The sequence below is a fragment of the Primulina tabacum genome, chromosome 1 (assembly GCF_025594145.1).
Source record: "Primulina tabacum isolate GXHZ01 chromosome 1, ASM2559414v2, whole genome shotgun sequence".
Classification (NCBI taxonomy): domain Eukaryota; kingdom Viridiplantae; phylum Streptophyta; class Magnoliopsida; order Lamiales; family Gesneriaceae; genus Primulina; species Primulina tabacum.
Window position 1 is genome coordinate 2,986,154 of NC_134550.1, and position 24,751 is coordinate 3,010,904.

Genomic DNA, 24,751 nt, shown 5'->3' on the forward strand with positions numbered 1-24,751 from the left:
AAAACCATAGTAAGGAAAAAAGATTGCAGTCACTAAATTCCCCCTCATGTTAATATGGACAATTCTTCACAAATTTCGTAGATTGCGCATCCCTATAATATATATGTGCTTTCTGAATATTATCGTATGAAGTGCCTTTGTGAAGCGATTTGATGAGTTTTCAATTGACTGAATGTGACGAATATCAATATATTTATTCTTCTCAAATTCTTGGGTGAATGCGAAGAATTTATGGAGAATATGTTTAGTTATGTCGTTTTTTATGTATCATTCTTTCATTTGAGTAAGACATATAACATTATCTTCATATAGTGTCACAAGCTTTTTGTCGAATGATAATCCGCATGAGATTTGGATATGTTCGGTCATTGATTGCAACCACACACATTCACGACTTACTTCATGTAGTGTAATAATCTCGGCGTGATTTGATAAAGTTGTTACGAATGTTTGTTTGTGTTAGCGCAAAGAAATTGCAGTGCATCCACGAGTAAATACATATCCGGTTTGTGAACATGTCTTGTGTGGATCAGATAAATAATCAGCGTCAGCATAACCAACTATGGTTTGATTGATATCTTTTGAATACAAAAGTCCAAAGTCTGTCGTTCGTCGTAGATAACAGAATATATGTTTAATTCCGTTCAAGTGTCTCTTTGTTGGATATAAGATAAATCTTGTCAATAAATGTACAGCAAAAGATATATCAGGTCTTATAAAATTTGCAAGATACATAAGGACACCAATAGCACTTAGATATGATATTTCTGGACCGAGAATAACTCCATCAACTTCACATGGACGGAATGGATCCTTTTATATGTTTAATGATCTAACAACCATTGGAGTACTTAAATGATTTGATTTATCCATATTAAAACATTTAAGGACCTTTTCTGTATAATTTGAGTGGTGAACAAATATTCCACATTCTTTTTGTTCAATTTGCAAATTCAGATAATACTTTGTTTTTCCAAGGTCCTTCATTTCAAATTCTTCCTTAAAGTACAACAAAACTTCTTGAATTTTCTTATTTGTTCCAATTATGTTTAAATCATCAACATATACAACAATAATTATGCATCCAGATGTTGTTTTCTTGATGAAAACACAAGGACATTAGACCGGATTGCTTTAACCCATATAATGATATTTGCAATTTCACAGAATAACATTATATGGGTTTTGAACTTTGTGTTTCAGACATCTTAAATCCTTCAAAGATTTTCATATATATATATATATATATATATATGTATATATATTATTATTATTATCGAGTGCTCCGTACAAGTAAGCTGTGACAACATCCATACGACGCATTTCTAAATTTTCAGATACCGCCAAACTAATCAAATACCGAAATGTTATTGCATCCATAACATGAGAATACGTTTCTTCATAATCAATTTCAAGTTTTTGAGAAAAATCTTGTGCAACAAGTCGAGCTTTATATCTTACTATTTCATTTTTCTCATTTCGATTTTGAATAAAAATTCATTTGTACCCAAAAGGATTTACACCTTCAGGTGTAAGGACTATAGGTATAAAAAATTACATTTATTTAGCGAATATAATTCAACCTGGATGGCGTCTTTCCATTTTAACCAGTCTTATCGATTTTGCATTCACCAAAAGATTTTGATTCATTATCTTCATTGTTCTTTATGATGTCAAATGACGCATTGTAAGAAAATATCTCATCAATTTCTTTTATATCTTTTTGGTTCCATATTTTTCCAGTATTAATATAATTGATAGAGATTTCACGATTCTCATCAGTTTATGGTTCTAACAGAACATTTTCATCATCATGTATTTCTGTCGAAATATCATTCTCTATTTTTTTATCATCATGTTTCCCTATACTTTTTTTTCGAGAATTTTTATGCTTGAACATGATTGGTCTCTCATGCTTCAAGCGTTTTATAACATCATGACTGTCTACAATTTGTTACTTTGGAACATATTTAAATTAATTTATGTCTGATGTAACAAGCATGCAGAACAAAAATCTAGCTTTCGAACCTCAAACCCATCATCTAAAAATTGAAAATCGCGTAAAAGGTTTTACTGGATGAATGCCCCTAGACTTTCACTCCAGCACCGGGGATATTCTGCGCATGGAGGCAGAGATCATAGTTCCGGGTGTTAGACCAATAGACGGATATCAACTCCTAGGGCGTTCAGCCAACGGACGAGTCATGTCTTAGACATTGATGAATAAATCATAACTATCCGCCCGAACATCCTGCAAGTTCTTCTTGGGATCACAGATTATGTGCCAACGGAATAAGCAAAATCCTGGCATCCCAAGGTTTTTGGGGATACAATACTTATGGCCCTTGCGTCTCGAGATGTTCAAAATAGAAATCTTGTATGTTAAAAAAGCTATTTTATCGACACTTTGGAGGCTAATTTCACCTCAAAAGAAAAAAAATCTGGGGGTTGAAAAAATCGAGCAAGAATTACATGAAAAACAGGTCACTCCAGATCAATACAATCAAAACCAAGTCCTTTTTTTTTTGTTTTGTTTTTTGTTCTTAGCTCATATTCTTGAATACAGTTCTCCAGAATCTGATACTTATTTCTTCGTACTCAAAATTCTGGGGGGAAGTTGAAATTTTGGGTGTAATAATATAAATTTGACTAAAGATATCATATTCATGTCAGACATTGTTCGGAAGATCTAAATCCAGTCTGGAGCAAAAAACAAAAATCAAGAAATCTATATTTATACCACAAAAATATTATTGCAGCATATGATGTCAAGAACTTCAGTTAACTTACAAATCAAAGAAAGAAAAGTAAAAGATGGAATCAATCCCACACTTCATGTTCAAATTATGATCAGATTTGAGGCTCCTGCGTCTGGTGATGTATCACGATAGCAGCGTGAAAAAGTTTCCACACAGCATTAGAAGGGTGTATATACTTGGCAAGAGTTGAATAACACAAACAACAATGGACCTAAATTTGACGTGTGATTTAAGAGGATAAACCAATGAGAAACCTAATGACAAAATAAATTTTAACTTTAATTTATTTGAAATTTGAGGTTTTGAACTCCCCCTTTTCAGTTTTTATTTAAATCGATATATTTGTACACCAGAACTTAATTATTGTTTTCATTAAAAATTCTTTTAATGAAAACATTTAAAATACCAGGTGACTTTCTACTAAAATTCATGTCAATATCAGTGCCGTCACATAAACAATTTCCGGCATACGCGATGGACATGGGCTCGTGTAAAAAAAACTTAGAAATTACATAACTAAAAATATGAATTAACATGATTGAAAATAAATAAAAGAAAAAGAAATTACATAACCAAAATATAATTATCTCTACTGATAATTAACTGGTAATTTCGCATACAGCTTGTAAATTACTTTAACAAAATTTAAGATTTAAAATATTTATTATGTGTTTGTAAAATAACTATAATAATTTGAATGATAGTTATGGACTTTTCATAAAAATTTATAGAGACACTAAAATAATAACTACCCATTTTATATAATATTTTCTGTTGAAAAATATATTTAAAATGTGTGTATTGAATATTTAAATGTTGAATATTTGAATCTTGAAAATAAGAGTTGTAAATATTGAAAATTAGTATGTGATGATGTAGGTAATGATGTATTTTATTTTTGAATTATTTGTAAAGATTTCCTATAAATAGATCTCTCATTTGTGAAGAAAATCACAATTGAGTAGAGAAAAAAATATTATAAAGTGTGTAGTTTGGTAAATTTTGAGAGTTTGAGATTTTTACTTTTTACCATAAATTTTTACTTTTTCACAACACGTTATCAGCACGAAGCTCTAAAAGTCCTCCATCCTTTTCCAAGCTCCAAACAGAAGAAAAAGATAACAAAAGTAATAATATTTATTTTACTGTTATTTATTTATTGTGTATATATTTAATATATAATATAATGTTATTATTAATAATAAAAATAAATTTTTCAAAAACTTGTTATAAATCCTGGGAGGATGTAAAGACGACATCACACACTTCCGGTAAGGGATACGACAAGTATAAAAGCCTGTAAGATTTTTAAATAAAATATCTTATGACACATCATAATATGATATGATATACATAATTATTTAAATATGCCTAATATTATATAAACCATATTATTACCATAAAATTATACAAATACATACCTTTATTTTTTTATACACCAACGGTCATAAACGGTAAAAAAACGGTTAGTTTTTGCCCTATAAATATGATCTCATAAACACATTCAATCACTCCAACTTTCTCTTCTTCTCTAAAAATTATTCTTCACTAAATTTTCGAAGAAAAAAGAAGATGGCTTTCTCAAGGTTATTTTTAATTATTTTGGTTATCATGCTCACGAGTCTTTTATTTATCGGAGAATATCCTCCTCGTGTGTTTTCTTTATTTTTACAAATGCTTGTACTTGTTGTTTATCCATTACTTTGTATTGCAATATTCATTAACTAATAAAATGCATCGTAATTTTTTTTAGTACCACCATGTCAAATTTGCAAAGCTCGAATTTGTTGCGCTCGACATCACGGGAAAAAATTATATGCCATGGACTCTCGATGTAGAAATGCATCTTGAGTCATTGGGTCTAAGTGAGACAATAAAAGAAAATGGCATATCGACATCACAAGAAAAGGCAAAAGCCATTATATTTTTGCGTCGACATCTCGACGAGGGATTGAAATGTGAATATTTAATTGAAAAAGATCTCATGGCTTTGTGGAAATGATTGAAAGAAAGATTTGAACATATAAGGGAAGTTATACTTCCGACCGCTCGTGATGAATGGAATATGTTAAGATTCCAAGATTTTAAGAAAGTCAGCGATTATAATTCAGCGATGTATCGAATAATCTCGCAGCTAAAATTTTGTGGACATGAGGTCACAGAATCGAAAATGCTTGAAAAAACATTTTTCACGTTTCATGCATCAAATATTACTCTACAGCAACAATATAGAGTACGTGGATTTGCGATATATTCTGAAATCATCGCTTGTCTTCTTGTGGCGGAAAAAAACAACGAGCTATTAATGAGAAATCATCAGTCCCGACCCACTGGATCAACAGCATTTTCAGAAGTAAATGCTGTAAGTAAAAATGAATTTAAACCTGGAAACCAAAATCAAATTCAAAGACAAGGTTTTGGTCGAGGTCGAGGTCGAGGTCGAGGTCGTGGACGTGGACGTGGACGTGGACGTGGATGTGGAATTGGCCGTGGTCGTGGTCGAGGCCGTGGTTTTGAAAACAATAGAGATAGTTATTTTTATAATTCATCTCAAAAGAGCGTCCCAAACCATCAACAGAAAAGGCATCATGAGAATACAAGTGTTAATGAGAATCACTCAAAAAGATATGAAAGTTCTTGTTTCAGATGTGGTACTCCAGGACATTGGTCCAAAATTTGTCTAGCCCCTGAACACCTTTGTAAACTTTATAAAGAATCATTAAAGGGGAAAGAAAAGGAGACCAACTTCACTGAACGCAGTGACCATTTGAGTGATTCAACTCATTTTGATGCTGGTGATTTTATGAATGATTTCTCTGGAAATGATCAATATGTTTGTGGGATAGAAATGAACAATATTGATGCTGCAGATTTTCTCAATGATTTCTCTGAAAATGAACAATATAGTGGTAGAATATAAATGTACAATAATTTATTTTTCATGTATCCATATAATGTTTTATTGTATAATTATGATATGTGTTATATTTAAATATATATTGCCAGAAATTTTATTTCATTGCATATTTTTTTGAAGTTCAAAAAATGGAAAATGCTATGAGCAAAGCTGAAGTTTGCATACCCGATAGTGGTACAACGCACACTATCCTCCGAGATAAAAGATATTTCTTGGAACTAAAACCAACAAAAACAACGGTGAATACAATATCAGGTCTTGTAGACTTGATTAAAGGATGTGGTAAAGCACAATTTTTGTTACCTAATGGTACAAAATTTTTGATCAATGATGCTTTATATTCACCACAATCGAAAAGAAATTTGTTGAGTTTTAATGATATATATTCCCATGGGTATGATACTCAAACAATGAATGAAGGGAATAAGAAATATATGTGTCTTATCACATATAAATCAGGAAAGAAATATGTGATTGAAAAACTACCAATGCTCCCTACTGGATTGCATTATACACATATAAGTCCGATTGAATCAAACATGGTAGTTGATAATTCTTCAATATTAACCAATTGGCATGATCGATTAGGACATCCTGGTTCAACAATGATGCGAAGAATTATAGAAAATACACATGGTCATCCGCTGAAAGACCAGAAGATCTTTCAGAATAATAAGTTTCAATGTACAGCATGTTCTCTTGGAAAACTTATTATAAGACCATCACCAGCCAAAATCCAAACTGAATCATCAATGTTTCTTGAAGGTATTCAGGGTGATATTTGTGGACCAATCCATCCACCATGTGGACCATTCAGATACTTTATGGCATTGATTGATGCCTCCAGCAGATGATCACATGTATGTTTATTGTCAACTCGAAATGTTGCATTTGCAAGATTACTTGCTCAAATAATAAAATTGAGGAATCAATTTCTCGATTATACAATCAAGAAAATTAGACTTGATAATGCTGGTGAATTTACTTCCCAAACTTTCAATGATTATTGTATGTCTATGAGAATCATTTTTGAGCATCATGTTGCTCATGTACATACACAGAATTGATTGGCTGAATCATTGATTAAACGTCTGCAAATGATTGCTAGACCAATGATTATGAAAACAAAGCTCCCTATTTCTATATGGGGACATGCAATTTTACACGCTGCTTCATTAATTCGCATCAGACCAAGTGCATATCATAAATACTCCCCATTGCAGCTTGCATTTGGTAAAGAACCAGACATTTCTCATCTGAGAATTTTTTTATGTATGGTGTATGTGCCTATTGCACCACCGCAACGAAAGAAAATGGGACCTCAAAGAAAGGTTGGAATTTATATCGGTTATGATAGTCCATCAATCATTCGATATCTTGAACCTCAGACAGGCAACGTGTTCACAGCACGTTTTGCTGATTGTCATTTTAATGAGGAAATCTTCCCAATGTTAGGGGGAGAACAGAAACATACCGAAAAGGAAATTACATGGCATGTATCATCATTGTTACATCTGGATCCAAGAACAAAAAAATGTGAAAAAGATGTACAACAAATTGTACACTTGCAAAGAATAGCCAATCAAATACCAGATGCATTTGCTGACACAAAAAGGGTAACTAAATCATATATACATGCTGCAAATGCCCCTGCTCGAATTGAAATTCCAAAGAAACAAATTGAAGACACTCATGATGTCATTAAACGCCTGAAGCGTGGAAAGCCAGTCGGTTCCAAGGATAAAAATCCTCGAAAAAGAAAATTTATAGAGAAACACGATGATCACAAAATAAAGAATGATGTTCCTGAAGAAACACATGATGATCACAAAATAGAGAATGATGTTCCTGAAGAAAACACATGATGATGAAAATATTCTGTCAGAACCACAAACTGACGAGAATCATGAAATCTCTATCAATTACATTAATACTGGAAAAATATTGAACCGAAAAGATATAGAAGAAATTGATGATATATTTTCTTATAATGTGGCAATCGACATCATAAATGATAATGAAGATCATGAACCAAAATCTTTTGGTGAATGTAAAAATCGGCAGGATTGGATAAAATGGAAAGAAGCCATCCAGGTTGAATTGGATTCGCTAAATAAACGTAATGTTTTTGGACCTATAGTCCTTACACCTGAAGGTATAAAACCTGTTGGATACAAATGGGTTTTTATTCGAAAGCGAAATGAGAAAAATGAAATAGTGAGATATAAAGCTCGACTTGTTGCACAAGGTTTTTCTCAAAGGCCTGGAATTGATTATGAAGAAACGTATTCTCCCGTGATGGATGCAATTACGTTTCGGTATTTGATTAGCTTGGCGGTATCTGAAACTTTAGAAATGCGTCTTATGGATGTTGTTACAGCTTACTTATATGGATCACTTGATAGTAATATATATATGAAAATCCCTGAAGGATTTAAGATGCCTGAAGCACAAAGTTCAAAACTCAGATAATGTTATTCTGTGAAATTACAAAGATCATTATATGGGTTAAAGCAATCTGGTCGAATGTGGTATAATCGACTAAGTGATCACTTGATGAAAAAGGGATATGTAAATAATTCAATATGCCCTTGTGTTTTCATTAAGAAAACAACATCCGGATGCGTAATTATTGCTGTATATGTTGATGATTTAAACATCATTGGAACGAATAAGGAAATTCAAGAAGTTGTGTCATACTTGAAGGAAGAATTTGAAATGAAGGATCTTGGAAAAACCAAGTATTGTCTGGGTTTACAAATTGAACAAAAAGAATGTGGAATGTTTGTTCACCAAACAAATTATACAGAAAAGATCCTTAAACGTTTTAATATGGATAAATCAAATCCTTTAAGTACTCCAATGGTTGTTAGATCATTAAACATAGAAAAGGATCCATTCCGACTATGTGAAGAAGATGAAGATATTCTTGGTCCAGAAGTATCATATCTAAGTGCTATCGGTGCCCTTATGTATCTTACAAATTGTACAAGGCCTGATATATCTTTTGCCGTAAATTTGTTGGCAAGATTTAGCACATATCCAACAAAGAGACACTGGAACGGAATTAAACATGTATTCCGTTATATACGAGGAACGAGACAGACTTGGGACTTTTGTATTCAAAAGATGCTAATCCAAGTATAATTGGTTATGCCGATGCTGGATACTTATCTGATCCACACAAGGCACATTCCCAAATTGGATATGTTTTTACTCGTGGAGGCACTGCAATTTCTTGGCGTTCACAGAAACAAACGCTCGTAACAACTTCATCAAATCATGCCGAGATTATTGCACTACATGAAGCAAGTCGTGAATGTGTGTGGTTAAAATCAATGACCCAACATATCCAAATCTCATGCGGATTATCATTCGACGAGAAGCATGTGATACTATATGAAGATAATGCTTGCATGTGTTGCTCAAATGAAAGAAGGATACATAAAAAACGACAGAACTAAACATATTCCTCCTAAGTTCTTCGCATTCACCAAGGAGCTTGAGAAGAATAAATGTATTGATGTTCGTCACATTCAATCAAGTGAAAATTCATCAGATCTCTTCACAAAGACGCTTCCTACGTCAATATTCAGAAAACATATATATAATATTGGGATGTGCAATCTACGAAATTTGTGAAGAATTGTTCGTGTCAACATGAGGGGGAGTTTACGTGACTGCACTCTTTTTTCCTTGCTATGGTTTTTATCCCAATGGGTTTTTCCTAGTAAGGTTTTTAACGAGGCAGTATAAAAACACGTAATGAAGACAATCATTATGATCATCATCACAAGGGGGAGTGTTGAAAAATATATTTAAAATGTGTGTATTGAATATTTGAATGTTGAATATTTGAATGTTGAAAATAAGAGTTGTAAATATTGAAAATTAGTATGGGATGATGTAGGTAATGATGTATTTTATTTTTGGATTATTTGTAAAGATTTCCTATAAATAAATCTCTCATTTGTGAAGAAAATCACAATTGAGTAGAGAGAAAAATATTATAAAGTGTGTAGTTTGGTAAATTTTGAGAGTTTGAGATTTTTACTTTTTACCATAAATTTTTAATTTTTCACAACATTTTCTAGTTTATAAAGTTTATTAAACGAAAGGGAGGGAGTAATATTGATTGGGTTGATAAATATTTAAGTTATAATTTTGTATGTTGATTATTTATTATACATTTATCAAATTATTGATAAAAAGTATAATATTGGATTTCATATATTTATTTATACAATATAGTTTATTTTATAATATTAAATATCTCAATAAAATATTATAATAATTACGATATTATTTATTCATACCATCTCGTCAAAACATCTCTTCATTCTTATAAAATTTAAATTGAACAATTTTTAAATAATTTCCAGAACAACAAATTTAAATCGAACAAATTTTAAATAATTTCCAAAACAATGGTTGTTCGACAGTCAGTTCTCTGTTTCCTCCACAACTCATAAACCCAGCTCAAATTATCCGCTCTCAAACCCTAAAATGTCCCGGTCTTTTACCTTCCGCCTTGTCCGCCGCCTCACCACCGCCACGGATTCCACCGCCAAACCGCTCACTGTTTCCTCTGTCAAAAACAGACTAAAAAAAACATACGACCCTGATCAAGCCCTCAAAATCTACTCCTCTTTCACTGCCGCCGCCAACATTTCTTACGACAACCCCGTCTCCGCCCGCTACGCCCAAGAATCCACCGTCCGCCGTCTTTCCAAATCCCACCGTTTATCCGACATCGAAACCTTTCTCGAATCCCACAAATCCCTCCCTCAAATCACCCAAGAGCCGTTCCTCTCTTCCCTCATTCGCTCCTATGGCATTGCCGGAATGTTTGAAAATGCCTTCAAAACCTACCAGCAAATGACCGATTTAGGAAGCCCTCGATCTGCCATATCATTAAACGCACTCCTCAAAGCCTGCCTCCATTCCAAGCTCTTTGATCGCGTGCCTGGATATTTCGATGAGTTCCCTTCAAAGTTTGGATTTTTACCGGATAAATTTTCGTATGGGATACTGATTAAGTCCTACTGCGAGATGGGTTCCCCTGAGAGGGCAATGAGTAAGCTTAATGAGATGGAGGAGAAGGGGATTGAGATTAATGCTGTAACATTTTCTCCAATCTTGCAAGCACTGTATAAGCAAGGGAAAGGCGACGAGGCGGAAAAATTTTGGGATGTTATGGTGACGAAAAAGCGATGCTTGCCTGATGTGGGGTCTTACAATGTGAGGCTGATGCATATTCAAGATGGGGATCCCGATGCTGTTAAGGGTTTTATTGAGGAAATGAGTGAAGCTGGGATAAAACCTGATACAGTTAGTTATAACTATTTGATTACTTGCTATCTTAGAAATGGGATGATGGATGAAGCCAAGAAGGTGTATGATGACCTCAAGGAGAAAGGGTGTCATCCAAATATGGCCACTTTTAGGACTTTGATATTTAATTTGTGCAAGCACGAGCGTTATGTGATGGGATATAAGGTGTTTAAGAAGAGTGCGAAGGTGTACAAGATACCAGATTTTAATACCCTGAAGTATTTGGCAGAAGGGTTGGTGAAGAACGGGCATACAGAAGAGGTAAAAGATATGATCCGGATAATAAATAAGCGGTACCCCCTTAATATGTTGAAGGCATGGGGAAAGCTCGCAGTAGATCTTGGGTTGGTCATTGGTGACACTGAGAAAACCGGTGTTGGTGAGCTAGACAAGGGGGTTCATTCTGATGAGACAGAAAAGGCCAGCATTACGTGAGTTGTGTCTTAGGAATAATTGAAGAGTGTTGTTGCATGACATTTTCTAAGCCTTCGGCCGCAAGCACGAAACAAGGCTGATGATTCTAGCTCAATACTGGAGAATATATTTGGAACTCGAGTTGTATTTTATGTTGAATTTGAAGAGGCTTGGAACAGCAGAAACATACTTGATGTTCAGTAGTTTCTGTGCTTTGCGCGTATTGCTGCATACTTGGTATTTTGAGTGCCTGCTGGCTGTTTTGTAGGTGCTTACACGTTTTGAATAGTTATCCAAAAATTGAGGTTTCAACTTTTTCAATGCCTCGTGTTGTTTCCTTATTGATAATTGGGACTTCGAGTAGAAAAGTCTGTAAAACCTTTCTTGCCAATGAATTTAAATTCGATCCTTTGATTTTACGTGGACTAAAAAACTGAGATTGGCAAATGGGAACAAATTTCTGTGATCTGTTATATACCATAACGAAGCTTGTTAAGCTTATCAATACTATAAAGTTGTTTCGTTTCCGTATGCATTTTGAAATTTATGCTGCTTTTTGGCAAATATTTACCCCCATCTACCCGGAAAGTTGCAATATACTTGGGAAGAGTCTGAATTCTTGGTATTTTGAATTTGATATGTTTCCACTTTGATAAACATTGTGTCGTATCATTCAATTATAGTTGTGTAATTTGGACAGAGTGATGAAATTATTCTTGTTAAATACAAAACTAGCAGCAGAGAAGAGAAAAGATCAAGGGAGAAAAAAACAGTGCTAGGTGCAGGGAAAATCTTCTTTTCCCATTCACCACCATAAGTCGTCTAGAAATTCAGTTTATTTTCAAGTGTCGGCTTTAGCCTATCATTGTTGGCTTTTCCATTTGTTGATTACTTGTCGTAATAGCTTTTTTCTTGAAGAATCTGGAGATGTAGTTGAATGCAATGTTTTGCTCTCAGTGTTCTGAATATTTGTTGTTTGAGGTTCGTTTTATTTTTTTGATGAGTGACATAGTTTGTACCCTTTTCTTCCATTGGCATTTTACGGTTTTTACCTTTCGAAACGATCCTGGTGATAAACTCAAAGGTTTGGTCTGGGGTGCCAATTAACCAAATAAGCTATTAGATATATTCTAGATCGATCGTAATTCAAAATTAGAATATTTAATTTTTTTGCTATGATTAGAGCTTCAGCTCAAAATATGTTTTGCGAACTATGTGAATTATTATTCGAAAATAAATATTGGAAATATTTTTATTTTTTTTATAAAATTATATCATATTAATAAAATATTAAAATTTATGTGTTCGATTTAAATTCACTAATTTCGAATACAAATCAAATATTTTTGAACCATATTTATTCATTTGGGCAACTAACATCTCGCGTGATGGCTTACACCATTGATTTATGCTTCACGAGTGTACAGCGGCTCCCGCCTAACAAACATGTCGTTTTGATCTTAAAATAGAAAGGCCCAAGATATCATCCAGCATCGGGTCAGCCAGCCTGAACCCGCAAGCCAGGGTATATTATTATACTTTACTCGTGTATATCGTGGTTGGGTAGAATCGAATTTTCATTATTATCGATTTTATACGTTAAGATATTTTTTGATCGAATGCTTGTCAATTTACCAAAAGTTATATTTGATGATAGCAGTGAGTTACAACACACATGTTTTTTTAGTATGTAACCCGAAAGAGTCCTCAGACCTATTGTTTAATACAATATACATTTATCACATATGGTTTCTAATTATCTATATTATATATATATTTATATTGTCTCTCTTCATGTCATCAATAAATTTACCGAAGCACGTTAATTTTTCAAATTATCCAAATGGAGTTAGATATATTCCAAATTACCTAATAACCGGCATGCAGGATTTGCTTAGTATTCGTATGATCGGATGCATGCTGCTCAACTAAAAATTATAGCTGGAGGAAAAATGCATCTTCAAGATTTTAAACCGTACAATAGTCAGAACGTGAAGTGTAGATCGTTTTCATGGTTATAGCTATGTTTACCTCAATATCTTTTAAGGGTGGTGAGCTCATTTATTAGTTGTTGATATTGTTTAGTACAAAATAAAGGAACGCAGGAGTTAGTTAGCTCGAGGCAGTCATGCCATGCTCATGCTAAAAGATTTTACCACGTACTTTTTTATTGCATGCCAATCCTCAAGTCTTTGACATGCATTTAACTTTTAACAACCCCTACTGTATCAAAGGTAGACATATGGATCACTTACTACCTTGTCTCCTCCTATCTCAACAAACTATTCAGTGGTCAATCAGACATACTGTGAGATATATTCATTTCCTTTTGTCTTGCGGATTTAGAATTTCGATTTTGGGGACAGTTTACAAAAAACACACAAAAAATCGAGATATAAAGGATTCGAATTTGGGTATCTAAAAAGGAAAAATATAAAGTCACTTCTACTACTTAGATACATGTTCTTTTCGATTATTTGTGGGAGCCATTTAATATATTTTTCTTAATACATAGTAAAAAAAGTAAAAATATTTGGGGGAGGCGTGGCCCCGTTCGCGTATGCTAGATCCGCCACGGTCCTAACTTGTGTTTTTTTTTTTTTTTTGCCTTTTTCGATTAATTTATTATCTTAATTTATTTACTAATATGCACTTTTGTCGATTTCAGTCATTTTTCATCAGAAAACTAACGTGACACAAGAAAATGTTGTATACAGTTAACATTTCTTATGTATCTGATATCATGTCAGGACTTGGGTGAAAAAAAACTAATTTTTTTAAAAAAAAAGTTAGTGGGTAAAATCATGGATGACAAATGCACCTCATTGCCATAATGATGATATATGATACATGAGAAATGTTCATCGGCAATAAGATGGGTTTCTCATCCTTATCTCAGCCCCGGCATTATATACACATCCTCGCTTCCAGATAATCAGGAAATCCTCATCTCCAACCCCGTGGAGATTGAATCATCGTTCTCGTCTATGTCTCCGTTCCCACCCCCTTCTTATACCCATTAAATTGGCCAATAAATTTTTTTATTATTGTTAATTATTTTTATTATTATCATTATTCATAAAATAATTATGATTACCATTATCGGTGAGGATTCGAGGATGATGACAACATCTTATACTTGTCTCGTTTTTTTTTTTTTGGGATTTAAAAAAATCTCAAACTCACCTCTTTTCGGGTTTTCTCCGTGGACACCGAATCCGTGAGAAAAATTGTCACTCTTATTTAAGATTGTGAATTGGCCGATAACTTGAAATTTTTTTTTTTTTAAAGTTACGTTGACCTAAAATATAATTTTTCATAGACATGTTACTTTGATGTTCAGTTTTTCCAATCAAATTTTATTCCTTTCGAAGCCATTTTTTCCGTACGCTATGTCTAGTGTCTTCCGTTGGTGTTGGGTATGGCGATAGGAGTTGGAGGTATAAAAAACGAACACGAAAATTAACGCCACATATTTAAATGAAAAACTTCTAAGTATATTATGATTAAAAAAAATCACACGCGTGATGGAAAAAGATTTCATCATGCTATTGTATCTATTTTGTTCAAAATTATAATGTGATTTGAGCACAAGTACTTTTTTCTTTAATTTCAAATTCACTTTTCAAAATAGTCATTTCAAGAAATTTAAACGTGATGAGACCAGGTAAAAATGGGTGCAAGATGCGTATGCAATTTCACCGGATCGTGTTATGAAAATGATTAGAGATAAGAGTACATGGAGATGTGTCCAAACCAGATATTTTTCTCCTGAGAAAAACTGGTACTGACCTGTAAACACGAAGGTAACCATGTGAATGAGCGCCGGAGGGATGTCCGGTGTGACCACTCCGATGCTAAAGTTAACAGGTGAACGAAAAGAATTAATGTAGCAAAGAGAATGGTGTATAAATGATGTATATTCTAAAGGATGCAAGATATATGTCAATGAATCCTTTAATGTTTAAACAAACATGTTATTTATAAAAAAAGTCAATGATGACTTTGTTTTCAGTGTCCACTTACTAATTATGGCAAGATGGTTGCTCATACCCTACTTTTTTGACATTCCAAACTATCTTTTCGCCTTGTCAAATCCATGCAATTTTGTCAGTAATGATTGCTAAGATAAAGTATTTCATACTTGTGCACTCGAGTGAGTTGCTATTATCGAGGTAAACTGGATAGAAGGCCATCACCTGGGAACTCGTCCAGAAGCCCGGGCTTCTGATAACCCGGGGAGATGATGTCTCGGGCATTCATTTGCCCGACTATTTGTCGGATTAGCACAAAACACCCATGACCCGGGCCTCCCCGAGGGTATCAAAACGCAACCATAAAGTTTTCAATAAAAAGAAATTTTTCGTTCCAACAGAGTGCCCGAGTTAGTAGACTAGTTTAGCGTTTTCTGGTAGTCAGAAATTCCTTGGCCAATACCCAATACTTTTTCGTGCAAGTATGTCATACATAACTTATTCAATTCGATTTATCTGATTAACGTGATATATCTAAAAAAAATTCAAATACACATCAAAATAAAAAGTGAAAATTCAGCTTTTCGAAAAATCCCAATTAAAATCGATGCCTTATATCGACACGTTCCACTCAGGATCAGGCAAGTATTGCTCTTTCATGTCAATTAAAATCCAATCGCTGTAGCCTTTTCCCGACTTTTGGCCTTTTCTCCATATAAATTATTCTTCTCCAAAAACGTACCAAATGTTAAAAAGCTTATATATATATATATGGGGTTTTGATTCAATTTTTTTCATCGTTATCATATATTATATATATAAACCCCATAAAAATTTAAAAAAAAAACTTCAAATGTAATTCAATTGTCATTTTATCTTGAATAAATCCCATATCTTGTAGGGAAATATCTCAAAGGACTCAAAAATCAAAAGTCGTGGAAAAATATTTGTAGAAATGTAAATCCCAAATATTGAGTAATCGGGTAAATAGTCTGGATATTAATGAAATGGTAAGAGAATCTCTGATAGCGTGAGGATGGGGTAAATCTTTGCCATTTCTAGCAAACGTACCCATCGATTCACAGCACAATACAATCCCAAGAAACGTACACCGAAATCCAGTTTGTAAAAAGAATACAAATTTCTTATGTACCTTCTGAATGACTTTGGTTAATAACTTCCCTTGAAATTTTAAAATATTTATTTCTCATGCACATTTTTTAAAATAATTTTATATTTATATATTTTACAATTAATTATTTCTCATTTTACTTTAGTTTTTATTTAAGAAAAGGCAATATAATTTTATTTGAATTCTGAGAAATAACAAACGATAACTTGTTATAGATAAATCGAGTAAAATTATACATCTATTTTTAGCGCGACATATTATTTATACAGTATGCGTGTACAACGTGACACCAAAACTTTTCTATGAAAAATGATTTAAAAAAATAAGAATAATAAATTATTTTTTGACAATATAAATAATCAAAATTGTGAAGAGACTGTTATTCGACGGAAATTGCGTTTTTTCTATCAAACATCATTTTATAAAGTAACACCATTGTTTTGTTAATTTGAGCAACATGCATGGAAATGTGTCGACGAATGCGAAATCAAATCAAATAATTTTGAATAAAAGCAAAATCCGATGTGATATTGCACAAATATGAATGATATCGAGTCTGCAAATCGCATTCATTGTATATGATGCATAAATATGGATATAACAAATAAATATATCTATATTATTAATACTTTTTTATAAAATAGTATATCAAAAATTGATATTTTAAAATGTACGGGCAAGAAAATTAATTTAGTAGTGTATATAAATGCTTAAAATATTATTATGAATTTCTTTTTTACAAATTTGCAAAATTTTGTAACTGAAAATTTTATAATTAATTTTAAAAATAAGTTGTAAACACTAATTATTTGTATTTAATTGCATAAATTATCTCGTGATGTATTATTTTTATTTAAAAAATAACATAATTCAATAACTGTACAAAAATTAAAAACAAAAGATAAAAACTTGTGTGAGACTGTCTCACGGATCGTATTTTGTGAGACAGATCTTTTATTTAGATCATCCATGAAAAAATATTATTTTTTATGCTAAGAGTATTATTTTTTATTATGAATATCGGTAGGGTTGGCCCGTCTCACAGATAAAAATTCGTGAGACCGTCTCACAAAAGACATGCTCGACAAAAAAAGACTATGATTCAATATATAATTGTTGAAAATATATGCCAAAGATATATCGATTTTATTTCAAATGGGTGAATTAATATTGTGAATAACATAAGTTATAATAATAAATACTGAAACAAGATAAGTACACATAGATGGATAAAAGAAAAATATGATGAACATCTAAAAATTAATCTTCCGATGGTTAATTAAAGGGGCCCGAATCTGGAATTAAACCCGCCGGAGACTACTACCGGAGAAAATTTTTTAACCTTCTGCAGAAAAAATGGCATCCCAGATTTCATAAAAAGCTTGAATGATGATTCCGTGGTAATGTCGGGAATTCAGCGACAGGAAACACTGCAGCAGCTGCTCCAAATCTTGGTGTTCGAACATCTGCTTCTCCACAATCATGTCTATCATTGAGTTCTTGAAATCCTCGTACGGATTCTTGGACCTCTTCAAGATCGCGAAGCTTTCCTTGATTTTGCCGTCGACGATGCACGGTGTCAGTTTCATGAACATCGACAGCCTCGCCGGAATTTCATCCTCTGACGCCGGGTTTAAAACCGGACGTTTCGTAGCTTTGGAGAGTTTCCTTTTGTATTCAGGGGAATTTGCTGTCGAGTTTTGGGTCTTTCGGATGGGATTTAATGGGAAATGATGATTGAATTCTGAGGAAGAGTCGGTGGACAGAGTTAAGGAAGAGGAGAAGAGAGTTTCTGTCTCCTCGTGTCCGCCGCCGCCTCCTCGGCAGCATTCACAGCTAAACCACCCACTATCACCTGAAGAGGTGCTCTTGCGAACTCGTCTAGTGACGTTCCGCTTGTTCCTCTTCGCGCGTCTTTTCTTCTTCTCCGCCGCGGGTTGCCGCCGCGGAGGAGGATTCGCAAACGTAAAGTCGTCGTCTTCGGAGTCGCCGCGGGAGGCGGCTGAGTTGTACATTTTCCGGCGAGGTTTGGATTCTTGGCAGACGTTAGCGACCACGTTGCATTTCTCTTCCTTCTCCCACTTGAATTGCTCCGGAAAACTCGCCACCGTAATCTCTTTGTCCAAAGCTTTCTTATTTTCAGATAAACAACAGCCGGAGGGGCTGTGGCGGCGGTTTGGGCATTTGGCGTTGACCTGGGAGAGGCGGGAGAATGAAGGGACAGGATCTTGCGGGAGATTGAAAGGGTCTTTCGAACGGCAGGATTGCAAAGTGGCAGCGATTGCTCTGCAGATCCTGAGCTTGAATCGTTTCGCCATTGTTGCTGTGCAAATGGAGAAGGAAGGTGACATGCGTTTATATAGACCGATAGACTCATAGACACCTGCGGAGCGGAAATACTTTCTTGGCTTTTCCACCTTTTCTTTTAATTTTCACTGTACCATTTCATATAGCACAAATTTGGACTCTAATAATTATAGTTGTTAAAAATTGCTAGGTTCAGCTCGCATCGTCACATAAAATAGGTGGATTGTGACGTCGATATTACGATCCAAAATCAATATGTCTCAACAAATGAAATAGATAAATCGAGTTTAGTAATTTCACATCCAACGTTTTGACATGTATATTGATAAAAAGAACGTAATACTCTCTTCTATGCTATATTTAAAAATAAAAATTTTGTGAGACGGTCTTACAGGTCGTATTTTGTGAGACGTATATCTTATTTGGGTCATGCATGAAAAAATAATACTTTTTAGGACAAGAGTATTACTTTTATTGTGAATATCGATAGAACTGACCCGACCGTCTCACAATAGACCTACTTATATCTAAATTTGTTACGTAATTTCGTAAACAAAGTTTTTTTAAAATTTAATATATGATCATAGGATTACGTAAATGGAGCACACATGATGTGCTGGTCGACAAATTATATGCGAGGGAAACATTTCATAGGATGCTGATTTTGTTTTGAAAGTCCCTTCGGCTAAAATGTGTATATTTTTCTATATCATTCTTTTTATTTTAAGAATTTTAATTTGACAACAACTTGTGTGAGACGGGTTCACGGATCGTATTTTGTGATACAGATCTCTTATTTGAGTTATCCATGAAAAAAATATTATTTTTTATGCCAAGAATACCGGTAGTGTTGATTCGTCTCACAAATAAAATATTCGTAACATCGTCTCACAAAATATCTATTTATTTAGTTTGGGTGTAAATTCATGTATAGATGATCGAAATGATAAAAAAAAAAAAAAAAAACAACCTTTCAGAAACTATAATTATGGAATTAATGCGTTGGAGCTTTACGAAGTTGCGAAAGGCAACAGCTGCGCATGAACAGAATCACTACAATTTACAGGTTGGTGGGCTCGAATTGGGACTACATTTGGAGGAAACATATGGGGCTGTGACATTTTCATTTTGCCGTCTTCTTAAAATTATAAAATTTTGGTTGGGGGCATTTTTCGAGAATAAAAATAAAACTAAATATTATCGTTTTTCTTGTCAAAAATATTATTTTCTTTATTTTACATGTCTTGAGACATAATTATTATTTTTAATTAATTTATTTTTAATGTTAACAATATTTTATTACTTTATATCATATAAAAAATATTATTTAAACTCCAAAAAATATTAATAGAATATTACTTTTATTATTATTTTTAACTTGTTGCTAATATATTGGTCATGTGGATCACTTTCTTTGTAAATAATATAGAACTGAATTTATGACCTCGTTCTGATACTGAAATAATATCCGATAGTCATCTACCACCCTGATTTTTGAAATGGTGACTCGTTTGGACTGACATTAATAAGCCGCCTAGGCGGGTTAGCATGTGACTATGTATATGTCCATCATCACTTGTCCATTTTGTAATAGATTTTGAGTTTGAATCTGATACTGAAACAGAAGAGAAAGTGTTGGACAAATATATAAATGTAACTTGAAGAACTGAACATTTAACTTTAAAACAAAAAACTGCATAGACTCCGCCTAAGCTACTGTCTGGGTGTCTAGGCGCTATATGGCGCGTGAGACCACCCACTTATCACTTTTTAGCAAATTGGTTTTTCTAAATTTTTCGGTACGGAGTCCATTAATCAATTCAATTATTAATTTTTAAGTAATTTTTTTTAAAAATAACTTATTTTTGAAATATAAATGTACTCATAATATATATATATATATATATATGTATATATAAAAGCTATCAACAAAATGTATACTACGAAAACTAATGGTAGGGTATATTTATCAAAATATTGAGTGAAAATTACACTCCACTATATTTTATGTTACAACACATTAAATTTTGAAACATGATGCAAACTAATGAAAGTATAATAACTTAATATATTGTTAAAGTGTCATTTAAAGTAAAAGAAAATAATCACTTACAGATAAAGCAAAAATCGAATAATTGAGTTCAAATAAAAAATAAACAACAAAATGAATCTTTTGCGTATAGTAGTAATGTATTAATCTATTGATTCATAGAGGATGTTCGGAAAATTTCTAAATTTGTTTATTTTAAAAAATATCATTTTTGTCATTTGTATTTTGTACTTGGTCCTACCATATTTAAATTTCTGTATTACTGTTTAAATGGTAGAATAATGCTTGTGTCTCCATCAAGAATAAATCTACTGAGTTCTATTTCAAACAAATCATTAGAGTAATATTTTGAACTGACATACAACACTAGATTCAGTTCCATAGTGAAGTAGCATAGGTACAAAAGGGGGAATCCAGGGAAACATACTCGCTGTAAATGCAATTGTATTTGTATCTAATAATGGGACCACAGAAAGATTTTCAAAAATTCATTAAAATCACTTGACCAACACAATCTTAATAATTAAATTAAATAAATAACAACCCCACCCCCCCGCCAACACCCACCCACCCCCCCGCCAACACCCACCCATGCCCACGATCTCCAATTTCCTTCAAATTTCTCCATTCATTCTTCAAGAATGACAGTATGGGATGGTGTTTATCCATAGATTACACTCATTCCGCAGGCTAAAACTCAACTGAGATGAGCAGAACAGTCGTTACCGCAACTATAGTAATAATTACGATACTAAAATCTCTGGACCGAAGCAAAAGAAATGGTAACAAAACTTTTACATAAATCAAAAGAATGATGGGTTGTTTACTCTTAAACCATATAGTAACATGGTGATCACAAAATGATCAAAAGAAAAAAACACAAAACGATGCCTAACTAAAAGAAAAACTATCTGTGTAAAAAAAATAATGAGAACTAAGAACCATATTTCCTCAAATTGGGTATGTAACAGACTGTTGAACAAGGCTGATTGTATATGCAAAGAAACAACTATCAGGCTCTGATCTTCCATGTTTTCCAAGTCACGAGTTACGTTATGCAGATGTGTGCTCAGCTTCCTTTCGATTCAAATTTCGCAATTTCTGAAAATGTAAAGAGAAAATGGTCTATGTAAGGAGTATGAACATAAAGTATGTTAATGAATATCGAAGCAGCGTATCTCACGATTTATTTTAATCTCATTTTACCACCTGTTCTTTCCATAGGTATTATAAACTGCTTAAGTAATGAAATGATATTTTTTATAGGATAATATTTCGACAAGTTATAGAAGAAAATCCACGTCATAGTAAAGCAACTTTTAAAATAGTTCGCATATTCATGTGGTGAAGAGTGCTCTGACCTTGAGCAACAACCAAAACTCACCATCGAGCATGATGAAAGAAAGATTATCTCTTAATGATATCATGGTCTGGTTGGTTTCCTCACAATGGTAGTAGTGTGGCGGATTTGTAGTTTTCAATGCCATTAAAGAGATGAAGGTAAGTTGCCAGGTCATTATCATTCCTTGTACGTCAAGCAGCAGGATTCTCAAACTGCGGTACTTTTTGTCTATGTAGATGACACGATAATGGAAATGACAGGCTTCTAACACAGAGTTAGAATTATCTTTTGGGTATAGAAACGATTAGGTCCACAGTAGCCATTTTTCTGAACCAAAGGAAATACACCATTACCTTGTTTCTGAATCTGAGGTCTTAGGTGCAGCTCTGCTGATGCCGGCAGAAGGATTCTGCTAGCATTGACGGTACAAGTCAATTATCGATCTGGCTACGTGGCCAGATTTTGGACATTTGAGGCGGCAGAAGGTAATTTCATTCTGACAGCCCAAATTTCCTGGTTAGGTACTAAGTCATTTGGCACACCACTAGAGCATAATTTAAGGTTTGCTACTCAGCACTACGGAGAACATAATCAGATTAACAGTTACCATGTTAACTCTAGATAACATTGGGAGAAAGGAAAAAATATTCCATCATTATATACAGATATTAAGCCTTATATGGCAAAAGATGAAGTTCCCGCCTCATATGCTCGTTTTTATTCTTTTTCCTTCCCCGCATAAAGACCGAAAGACAAAAGCTTAAGTCGCACCTTATATGCTGAGCTGGCAAAGTAGACACGAGGATGGATATGATATAATGGTATGGAGCTCGTGTCTTATGTTCCAGATTTTGAGCCATGCCAAACTAGACACAGTTAAAGCCAGTTTTAAAAAAGTTGGAGACATCGGAGATGACATGGTTGTGTCCTTCAAGGTTAGGCAAGCCATGGATGTTAAAAACCAATATTTGGAACTTACTCATCAGCCCACGGGGAGTTCTTGGTCTTATGAAGGCAATCAATTTCCTTAAAAACACTCACCAACTCACAAGGTTTTCTCAACAACATGCAGTCAAAGATTCATATATAAACCAATGGTTCTTCGAGGTAACATCAAGCTCATGAGAAATTAATTAATGAAAAACAACCTAATTAATGAAAAACAACCAGTTTGCACGCAGTAATAAAGCTCCTAGAACCTCGCTCTTCCCCCACAATCAGGCATATCAATATTGAACCTTAGGATGCTGCTAAGGAGCCTGAATAAGTAGGTGATATTGGTAAAATTTCACTCACTCCATAATGAAGTTCAATAAATGCAAACCCTCCATTCCGCAAACACTACCGTATTTGATTTGAAGCTAGCTAGCCATATTAAAATCAGACATTATAAAAAGACCCAAAGTAAATTAAATCCAAGCTAAGGAGATTAACTGACCAAAGATATAGAAGATTCTAGAGGAGGAGGGTCAAGCTTGATGTAGAGCGCGGACATCCTAGCGATCTCCGAAACGGCAGCATGTCGAACTTCAGGCACCTCGCTAGTCAAATCCTCGTAAGCGGCCACGAAGGCCTCTTGCCAAAATCCAGCCAATCTGATCCGTTGACTGTTGGTGTACTCATCCCACATGCGCTTCACCATTTTCTCCCTCTCCTCCAAATCCTAAAACACAGGAACAAATAAAAAACCACACTTAACTTAAACCCTCAATCGCAACTAAGGCATCTACAAACATATGAAACGGGAAAATCGACCATACAAGGACATCGAGATCATCAGTGGAAGGGAAATGGTAATCATCGGCAACATGATTGAGATTCCCGGCGGACCACCGAAGAGAGACGGTCCCGGTGACCATTGACCATAATGCTAACAATATAATTGCTGCGAGAGCCCAAAACTTGTATCGTCCGCGGCCGAAAATGCCGACGGAACTCGGCGGATGGTCCTGCTTCGGAATCCCCGAGGACGATGACGATACAATCGATGAAGATGTGGGCGTTGAAATTGGCAACGCGTCATCATCCCTCATATCTTCCCGATCAAATCCAAGGAAAAGGGGTCCACGACAGAGATTACGAATGCAGAAAATGAAGATTCATGCGAAGATCGTTGGATTTTGCAGCGATTGAATGATTTCTTGAGTCGGGAAGAATGGATAGATCCGGTAGGGGATTTTAAGTAATGCAGTGGGCCAACGCCATGAAAATGGATCTTTTTCGTTAAGACTTTTGGGCCACTTGATATTACCCGATTCAGACATTATTCTTCCCATCAGGGCCTTAAAAAGCTACTTGTAAATAATTAAAAAAATTCATGGTTTTTTTTTTTAAAAAAAACTTTATGCAGTTAAATCATGGGTAAATTTGAAAAAAATACATCTGCACATCTTTCATTTAAAATTCAGTACTTAGAATATTTTTTTTACAAATTAATACCTGACAACACTACAAACTTAATTTTAACTACCTACAAAGATAATTTTACATTTTTGCCCTTTTACTATTTAAATAAATATATA

General features: G+C 33.8%; 3 protein-coding genes across 3 annotated transcripts; 1 reads left to right on the plus strand and 2 right to left on the minus strand.

The window, feature by feature from the left end:
* Positions 1–10,111: 10,111 nt before the first annotated feature.
* Positions 10,112–11,745, plus strand: LOC142515855 (small ribosomal subunit protein mL103 (rPPR7)). The gene has a single exon (XM_075619823.1). It carries the CDS (start codon positions 10,183–10,185, stop codon positions 11,443–11,445), a length of 1,263 nt encoding a protein of 420 aa, XP_075475938.1. The 5' UTR covers positions 10,112–10,182; the 3' UTR covers positions 11,446–11,745.
* Positions 11,746–17,657: 5,912 nt separating this feature from the next.
* LOC142516100 (transcription repressor OFP7-like) lies at positions 17,658–18,934 on the minus strand. Its single transcript, XM_075619836.1, has one exon. It carries the CDS (start codon positions 18,879–18,881, stop codon positions 17,868–17,870), a length of 1,014 nt encoding a protein of 337 aa, XP_075475951.1. The 5' UTR covers positions 18,882–18,934; the 3' UTR covers positions 17,658–17,867.
* A 2,726-nt stretch (positions 18,935–21,660) lies between these two features.
* Positions 21,661–24,436, minus strand: LOC142516016 (uncharacterized). The gene is made up of 3 exons (XM_075619833.1): positions 23,990–24,436; positions 23,668–23,892; positions 21,661–21,988 (listed from the first exon to the last, which is right to left on the minus strand). Exons 1-3 carry the CDS (start codon positions 24,260–24,262, stop codon positions 21,941–21,943), a joined length of 546 nt encoding a protein of 181 aa, XP_075475948.1. The 5' UTR covers positions 24,263–24,436; the 3' UTR covers positions 21,661–21,940.
* Between the last annotated feature and the right edge of the window lie 315 nt (positions 24,437–24,751).

Coding starts and splice junctions, on each gene's coding strand:
- LOC142516100 (XM_075619836.1), bottom strand. CDS start 18,881: ATGTCACCTTCCTTCTCCATTTGCACAGCAACAATGGCGAAACGATTC.
- LOC142515855 (XM_075619823.1), top strand. CDS start 10,183: ATGTCCCGGTCTTTTACCTTCCGCCTTGTCCGCCGCCTCACCACCGCC.
- LOC142516016 (XM_075619833.1), bottom strand. CDS start 24,262: ATGAGGGATGATGACGCGTTGCCAATTTCAACGCCCACATCTTCATCG. Junction 23,893..23,989: donor CTGATGATCTCGATGTCCTT/GTATGGTCGATT, acceptor CCTGTGTTTTAG/GATTTGGAGGAGAGGGAGAA. Junction 21,989..23,667: donor TAGAATCTTCTATATCTTTG/GTCAGTTAATCT, acceptor TTACATTTTCAG/AAATTGCGAAATTTGAATCG.